This window comes from Lampris incognitus, chromosome 19 (genome assembly GCF_029633865.1).
Source record: "Lampris incognitus isolate fLamInc1 chromosome 19, fLamInc1.hap2, whole genome shotgun sequence".
NCBI classification, from domain to species: domain Eukaryota; kingdom Metazoa; phylum Chordata; class Actinopteri; order Lampriformes; family Lampridae; genus Lampris; species Lampris incognitus.
Window position 1 is genome coordinate 33,860,084 of NC_079229.1, and position 9,150 is coordinate 33,869,233.

Consider the following 9,150-nt stretch of genomic DNA (forward strand, 5'->3'; position numbering starts at 1 on the left):
TCAGGAGAAGAGGACAACACAGACAGACAGTACTGCTGCTGTTAAAACTACAACACATAGCAACAATGCCACAAAGATCTGGCTGCGTTGACATCGAGGCTGGTGGCCGGGTTGCTCCTCATCTACAGAGAGCAGAGCCAGAGAAGCGCTGTCCGTGCTGCTTAGTGGGTCGGCGGTTTGCGGGCCGTGGGGCTCCACCATCCAGCGCAGGACATTGACCTTCATTTCCATGTCACTGATCATGTCGTCCATGCGGCTGATCTCCTGCTCCATGGCGCTAAGTTCCTGGGTTTCCAGGCTTTCTGGGATCACCGGATTCTGAGCCTGGTTCAGGTCCTGCAGACTGAGCGCCCTCGCCGCCACTTCACTGCCTCCCCCTGTTGCCAAAGACAACACTATGTGTTATTATCACATTAAACACTTTTTAAATTGTTTAGCAGCCAATATCTCCATCTTTGATTATATACCTACATCTTAGTGCAGCATTTGACCCCACTGATCATAGTTTTGTCTTTGATTGCCATGTGAATTCTTTCTTGATCGAAGTCCTATCTATCACTTTGTGAGACCATTGTGTTGTGTCTTTCATTTCGATAGTACATCTAATCATCCTGCTGTGGACTTTGGTGTTCCTCAGGGCTTAGTTTTTGGTTATTTCTTTTTTTCTCAATATATTTCACCTCTTGTCCAAATAATTCGCAGTTATGGACTCAATTTCCACTAGTATGCAGTCAACACTCAGTTGTTTGTACCTGTAAGGTGATCATAATCCTCTTTCCTGTTGCATGTCTGGAAAATTAAGCTTGTACAATGGGACATTTAGATATGCAATATAGTATTCATTCATTGCATTGGCATTGGGTGGTAGGCAGGAAGACACCCTGGACAAATCGCTGGTACATCACAGGATGTGCATGTATCCAGACTGTGTAGAATGTAGTAGAACTGACAACAATGCTTACCACAGCTGGTGAGTGTAAATCCTAATCAGATAAAATAGAAGCTACATTCTCCTCTCATCTGCTAGCCTCCACCCACAACACGCTTACACTTAATACATATGATTTGGCATAGTGTAATGAAGCAACACTGATACTGGGGAGAAAACAACCATAATTTAGAATCAATTGTAGATAGTATTCATATCCTGACGTCAACTAAGGAGAAAGATGGGGGGGGGTAATTACTAAGAAACAATCTAGTTTGTGTTACTTTATTTGTACCTGTAGGTACAATCAGCCTGCAAAACATAATTTCCTCCCCTAATTTGCTGGATCTCATATGTGCTATAATATCTGAACAGCAAAATGTTCTTTTTCGTTTTGGATTCTAATTTGCAATATTTAATATATGTTATCTATAGCACCAGTCAAAAGTTTGCGACACACTTATTCATAGTAGAGATGTTCTTTAATTTTTCAAAATTTCACTCAAGTACTAAATGAAACAACTTGCTGGTGTGGGGGTCATTTCAAAATGTATATTTTTTTAAAATTTAGAATTATTTTGGAAAGAAATTCAGAAATAAGCAAGGATTTCAAGATTTTGAAAAACATATTCAGTCAGGTGTGTCCAAACTTTTGACTGGTACTGTATGTTAGAAATAGATCTAGAATTCTTTAAACATAAGTCTTAAACGTACCATCTGTAGGATGCCCTAATTACAGTTAAGTTCACACTCTCCATCTTGTGATGGCATTTAGTCTCTGATTGTAGTTTACACAAAAAGTATTAATTTAGACCCGACTGGTGGTTAGAAACTTTCCCTCACAAGATGAGGGTCCTGGGTTTTGTTCCGGACCCTGTGTGTGGAGTTTGCGTGCTCTCCCTGGTCCCAGATAAGTTTTGTACCACAGTCCAAAGGCTTGATAAAGTGTCCATATGGTATGAATCTGAGTGACTGTATGTGTTTGTGCCCTGAAATGGACTGGGAATATTTCCAGGGTGCCGAATGCATGCTAGGGTAGACTTCAGCCACCTGTGTGACCTGAGCTGGATTAAATGGGTAGAGAGACTGGGTGGATGATAGTTTTGATGTTGTTTTAAAAGTCCTTTATTATTTGGCTGGTGAATTGCCTTGGCCCATTTGTCTGTTGTACAGGCTCGTGAAACGCAGCGTGGACGTTGCATAAGCCAAGATTTTGCTTACCTTGAATACCAGTCTGCACTAAGGGAGTAGTGTTGGCCAGAGAGAAGATGTTCCCCATGTTGAAGACTTTACACATGTCGGCATGCAGGAGCTCCATGCTGGAGGAGAAGGCCACCCATAGGAGCTCCATCTCCCGCCGCTGTGCCTCCGGCAGACTCTTATCGCGGAGATGTGTTGTCAGATGCTGACAGCAGCTCATGGCCAACTTTTGGGCCCTTTCCCGTGTTTGTCTCAACTCATCCCGCAGCTCCAAGCTGTCTGTACACCCACCAACACATGAGGCCAGGTGCTGGTAACATGCCACCACCTGTATAAAGACAGAAGAAGAACCGGAATCCATTTTCAAAAATAAGTACGGACCGCTTCACATTTCTACCCAGCATACAGAGTTTGAACAAATTAAAATGTGACTTGGGGGTTTCACTGACTTGTGAAAACTAACATGCAAGGACCTAGAAGAGCAGAGATGTCCCTAAAGAAGCCGGCACAGGATTTTCAGAAGAGATCCTTAATGCAACCTGTGCCCTGGTATTAGTACCGTAGCATACAAAACAAATAGCTGAGTAGAATATTTACTATATTTACTAGTCTATAATGTCCAAGGCTGTGTTTAGGCTAAGCACAAGAATGTTTTTTTTTAAAGTATTTTCTTCTTCTGAATTTATTTTGTACCACCTTTTCCAAAATTTGATGGTGGAATGTATTCCATTCCATCCATCCATTATCCAAGCTGCTTATCCCAACCAGGGTCGCGGGATGCTGGAGGCTATCCCAGCAGTCATTGGGGGGCAGATACTCTGGACAGGCCGCCAGTCCATCACAGGGCCCACACACACACACACACACATTCACACCTAGGGACAATTTAGTAAGGCCGAGTCACCTGATCCACATGTCTTTGGACTGTGGGAGGAAACCGGAGCACCCAGAGGAAACCCACACAGACACGGGGAGAACATGCAAACTCCACACAGAGGACGACCCTCCAAGGTTGGACGACCCTGGGGCTCGAACCCAGGACCCTCTTACTGTGAGGTGACCGCGCTAATGACTGTGCCACCGTGCTGCCTGAGTAATATGTTAGTTTATTTAAAAATGACTGAAATGACTGGTTATGTTCAAACAGTTATCCTTTTGATGTTTTGCATCCTTTCCCACTGTGCCTCCAAGAAATACCTGACTGGTCATTGAACTCAAGTGGATGAATTGTGAAGTCTGTGAAGTTGTTTAGCTTCATACGAATTTCTCAAACCCACAACATTTCACTTTATTTTTACAAAGTACAATACAAATGCATCTCACTTCCGTTAGTTTGGTTTGACAGTGCAGAAAACTGACCGTGCACAGACCGTCCTTAAGGCCTAAACTGAGCTACAAGTCCCCCAACCAGCTTCCTTCTATGAGCTACCGACCCTCCGAACACCATCCCACCACCGTCCCACACTATCCATCACATAACTCTGTTTCCTCGACTACAGTCACAATATATTCCTATGCCGTGTGTTATCGTTAAAGTATTTTTGGTTACTTGTTACTTTTGCTGCACCATTATTTGCACTTCTGTTCTGACACACAAAAAAAAAAAGAAGCTGATGCTCATAATATTAAATATGATACTCACTCACATCTGAATCTATGGTAAGGTTAATTTGCACTCTGTCACTTCTGAGTTGGGGGATAATCCATTATTTACTCAGGTCTGGTCCCTGTATGTGAAAGCGTTGAACGTGATCGGTCTGTTTGATGCTCTGATGCAGGCTGAGACTGCTCATGTGTGTGATATGTTATGAACCAGCTATGTGACAGTTAGCCTTCGCAAAAAAATATATTTGTACGACATATGATGATTTTCTTTGGCTCGGAATTATCCCCAATATCCACGGGGGTCAATTCTATAACGTTAAAAGTACCTGGAGCAAAACCTCAGCACAGCAATACACAGAACCATTGATTGCAGTCATCTTGTAGTACAATGTGTTAATAGGTCCTTTGGGGCTTACCGTGGGGAGGATTAGACAGTGTCGATCAAATGAAAAAATATTATCAATAATCTGATTATCATTGATCTATTTCTAGGTAAGCCATTGGGTGTTGTGCTGCCATAAATAGAAATGTAAGCATCCGATTTCCCAAGTCGTGCTTGATAAAGAGGTGGCTGCAGGACCACTACTTTTGTAGATAGATAAAGGATAATATTAGCAATAATAATCATAAGAAGAAGACCAAGAAGAAGGGAAATCCTCACATTATTACTAATGTACATTGCAATCTCTCTCTCTCTCTCTCTCTCTCTCTCTCTCTCTCTCTCTCTCTCTCTCTCTCTCCCCCCTATCTATCTAGCTGTATGTCCATCTATCTATCTGTTTGTTTATCTCTCTATCTATCGATCTATCGATCTATCTATCTAATTAACAACTGTGCTGCGTGATTTCAAGACAACTCAAATCGCCATAAAATAACCTCAGTAAGCAGAAGACTTCTTGTTCTGTTCTGGAAATGATAGAGATGAATTCTTAACTCAGCAGCAGGCTTTGCTGTTTGTGAAAAGGATGACAGCATCATTTAAGTGTTGCACTCCAACGTGAAATGGTATACTTCCTATTTGGTCATTTTGTTAAAAAAAGAACTGCACATTAGTAATAATGTCAAAGAAACAAGAAATAGTTGGTAGTTTGTTGGAAATATTGTCCTGAAATGATCGTGGAATGAGCCTAAAAATGCACTGGACCAAGACAATCTTTTTTCTTTTTTTTTTTCCTTAGTCAAAGTGCTTTTTTAGCCATGGGGTAAAATGATGTTATCTTTGTCTTGAACATAGTCACAGTTAGCATCTGAAATATTATCCCAAGAGAACATGTCAACAGCAGACAGAAAGACAATCTTTGCATCGCAATCTTTGCAAAATTTCAAGCCATTTTCACTAGTGTAACACAAAATTAAATCATTCTCCTGTGAACAATAGTATACTGGCACGGACACTTTCCATACAGATTTGCAGACTGCATGCGTTATAGAATAAAACTGTTCATGCAATGCTTGGCTGTATATTCACATTCAGGTTCTCAGGTTTGCCATCACTGGGTTTTTTTTAAGCCATAGTCCTTTTTAACATTGTGAGAAGTCAAGTCATGTTTATTTGACTAGCCCAAATTCGCAAGGTAGTCCTGAAGGGCTTTACAAGCAGTACATTATACAACAGTATACGAGAGTATGCGACATATGACGTGAAAAGCCATGTAGAAATCTGTCATGACAAAAAAAAAGCAATTTTTCAATGGGAATGGTGCATTAGCATCCTCTGGATCCACAAACAGCCGCAGTTCAAACACAAACCCCGTTCACTCACCTTTATCAAGGAATCCACCAGAAGCTTTCCATCAGCTAAAGCCTTATCTGTGCCGGCTGTGGCATCATCACCCACTTTGTTGTTTACAAGTGGCATGAGGGTGACTTGTCCGGGTGGGGTGGGGTGGGGTGGATGGGGTGAGGGTCAGACTTTTCCGGGTGCCCCTTCTCCTCTTCCTCTCTTCAAGGATGCTTCATTCAATGTCCCACTGCTGTGACCAACTCAGTCCTGAGGCCGGGCCAGCTGAATGACTTGCTGTAACATTCCAATCCACTAACTATGCAGCACTTACCAATATGCATGGCTTCAATGTGCAAAGGAAGAAAAAAAAACGCCTCAAAAAATATGTGGGGAAGTTAAAGAAATGTGATAAAATAAGAATGTGTGTAATAAATTGATGTAACACTTAAGCAACGGAGCTAATCCTGCGATTGACCCCTTTGCACTGACGCAGGCGAGGGTGAAGGGCTAATCTCATTAACTATCACCGGGAGCCGGGGGAAGATAGAGGAGCAGCTGGCCGCCTCCGCCACAACCCCTCACTTACTGACAGGAGGATGGCGGCAGCTCTGCAACCTCGAACACGCCTCCTTTACAAAAGTCATCACGAACATCCAATACCAACGTTTTCTATGCATGGCGACATGGTACAATGTCTGTGTGAAAGACAAGTCTTGTAGAAAGCTTACATCATCCAAATCCAATGTACACTGAGTTTTATGTTCTCCCATCTGGTTTATGTTAGAGGCCGCCGAGATTGAAGTGCAATTGATATTCCCACTGCAATCAAACTGATTAACAGAGACCTTTGAGGAACATATGTAGAATATGTACATGAACATGTAGAACATGTACACAGTTTTTGTCTCTCTACAGCGACATTTCCTTCATTTTATGTCCTTATGTTACCTGTATTTTCGGTGTTACGGTTTTATGCTGCAACCAGATTGCCCTTTGGTATTATAACAAAGAACTTTAATGAATTGATCCTCACAACTTCACACCATTTTCCTTGGACAACAACGATTTAGCATCAAAGCAAGACAGATTTCTATGATGGCGAGTAAATATAGACTAATAAGCAAATTATTAAATTTAGCATCAAAGCAAGAAGGATTTCTATGATGGCGAGTAAATATAGACTAATAAGCAAATTAGACAGTGAATAGTGATGCACTTAGTGGACTGGGATTCTGCACATCTTTGTAATATCAGGGTCTTTTGTGCTGCACTTTGCTCCGGGCTCCAGATAATGGATGGCCTCCTTTGACCAGTTTCATACAAGGTTCACAGTGACTTCTGGGGAGAGTAATGTACGTAGAACAAAGGTTTCTACACTGCAAACCACGAGACGCACGCGATAACATTTTATCTTTAAAAGCTGCAAATAAGGAAGGGATTTTATGAAGAGGCCAGTTGAATTGTTGGAGCCATTTTCCAATAAATTTAGTAATGTGACTTTGACATGTTTATGGATTATATTTATTGTCATGCTATTAATATTTATGTTTCTGTGTGGCTGTACTGATGATTTGATATCTATGTTCCTTAAGCTCTTAAATTGTTAGTTAGAGGCCTTTAGACAGGAAGCCCAGAGGTTAAAGGTCAGTGGCATGGGTCGGTAAGCATCTTTTCAACCATGTTGAATAGCTAGACCAGGGGTGGCTAGCCACGTGTATGCAAGTTCTGATTCCAGCTGGACCCCCCCACCAGGTGATGGAGTGGGGTTGGAGAGAAAACCTGCATACACACGGCCCTCTCCTTGGCACATGGCTAGCCACTGCTGAGCTAGGCTGTTCGGTTTTGAGTTTTCGTTTTGTGTTTATACTGTAACGTGGATGTATTAGAAGACACGCTAATTGGCGGGTCCGACCCTGTAGTCTAGCGGTTAGCGATGCCGCCTGCGGTGCGGGCGGTGCGGGTTCGCTTCCCGGCCGCGGCACTTCCGGTGGTTGCGTTTTCCCCCGAATTCACTACAATACGCGTCAATATAACACATGTAAGTCAACGAAAATGGCCGTGGTTAAATGTACGAGATAAAACGAAACCCTGTTGATGGAAAAAAAGAAACGGTAAAAAGTGAAAATCGTAACGGAACAAACCCGGAAGTTTAACGGAAGGAACGCACTCGCGCGACACATTGAGTTTGATTGACTGGTCAAAATCGAGCGTCGGTTAATGCGGCGCGTTGACCGCGTATGTTTTTTTTCCGTCTTCGTGTGTCGTTGCCCGGGGAAAATTACTGTAAACGAGACATTTCTTTTCAGCTGGACACGAATTGATGTTCTTCTTATTTTCGGTGGGTCTTTTTTAATTTAATTTTCCCGCTTTTAATCTGAGCAGGGTCTCTATCGGCGGGGTTTAGCTAGCGTTGCTAACACAGCAAGGCTGGCGGGAGAGGCGAAGGTTAGCTTAACTAACACACGTGTTCAAACCGCCCTGACGCTGGCGGGAGAGGCGAAGGTTAGCTTAACTAACACACGTGTTCAAACCGCCCTGACGCCGGCGGGAGAGGCGAAGGTTAGCTTAACTAACACACGTGTTCAAACCGCCCTGACGCCGGCAGGCAACCGCTGTTGCGCAGCCTTCACTGTAGGCTGCATTTATATTTACATTTCATCGTTTGGTGGACGCATAAAAGCGACTTAACGCTGCAAGACTGCCAACAGTTAGCGTTAGCAGACAAATTCCAACTGGCATCACGTTAGTGGTAGACATCACGTTAGTGGCAGTAGATCATAGTAATCATATAGCAGCACACGGTTATATGAAGTAGTAGTAAAGGCACATTTGCACGTTACATAGTAAACATGTCTTTGTTGTGGTAATAGCAGTACATTTGCAAAATAGTAGTAGGGCTACTATATTGCTAAGATTTTCACTGGGAGTAACGAAGAAGGACAGGATTAGGAACGATTATATTAGAGGGACCGCTCAGGTTGGACGGTTTGGAGACAAAGCAAGAGAGGCAAGATTGAGATGGCTTGGACATGTGTGGAGGAGAGATGCTGGGTATATTGGGAGAAGGATGCTGAATATGGAGGTGCCAGGGAAGAGGAGAAGAGGAAGGCCAAAGAGGAGGTTTATGGATGTGGTGAGGGAAGACATGCAGGTGGCTGGTGTGACAGAGGAAGACGCAGAAGACAGGAAGAAATGGAAACGGATGATCCGCTGTGGCGACCCCTAACGGGCGCAGCCGAAAGTAGTAGTAGTAGTAGTAGGGCTACTATATAAATCAGTAGTAGATTTGTTACATATCAAGAGTGCGTGTCATGTCAAGTACATTTCATGTAAATAGGAGAATCAAAATCCAAAGAAGACTTACACTGTAGATGTACATATCTTACATTGTAGATGTGCATATCATCCCCACAGAAGCATAAAATGACAATTGCAGGTAGAGGGAGAGCTCAATGGTAGACAATAGCCATGTCTGAGTAACTAAGGGTGCAACGGTGATAGTATTACATGATTCATATTAACTGCAGGGTGCCAATAGACAGTTTACAAATCTTGCTTTGAGACCATTTCAGCATTACGGTAGGCCATGAAGAGGAAAGTTTATAAACGTGTCATGATGGATGTTAGCTAGTCAGTAGCTTTAATGGAGACTGGCAGATCATTTCGTCAGCTTGGGGCCAAGGTGAGAGACAAG

General features: G+C 42.8%; 1 protein-coding gene across 1 annotated transcript; it reads right to left on the minus strand.

Moving 5' to 3' along the window:
* Positions 1-5,591, minus strand: rgs9bp (regulator of G protein signaling 9 binding protein). Its single transcript, XM_056299914.1, has 3 exons — positions 5,496-5,591; positions 2,150-2,456; positions 1-377 (listed from the first exon to the last, which is right to left on the minus strand). The coding sequence occupies exons 1-3, from the start codon at positions 5,589-5,591 to the stop codon at positions 1-3; spliced, it is 780 nt and encodes a 259-aa protein (XP_056155889.1).
* Positions 5,592-9,150: the final 3,559 nt, after the last annotated feature.

Excerpts from the sequence above, each read along its gene's own strand:
- rgs9bp (XM_056299914.1), bottom strand. The coding sequence starts at position 5,591 with ATGCCACTTGTAAACAACAAAGTGGGTGATGATGCCACAGCCGGCACA. Across the intron at positions 2,457-5,495 it reads TGGTGGATTCCTTGATAAAG|GTGGTGGCATGTTACCAGCA; the intron begins GTGAGTGAACGG and ends GTCTTTATACAG. Across the intron at positions 378-2,149 it reads AGTGCAGACTGGTATTCAAG|GGGGAGGCAGTGAAGTGGCG; the intron begins GTAAGCAAAATC and ends CTTTGGCAACAG.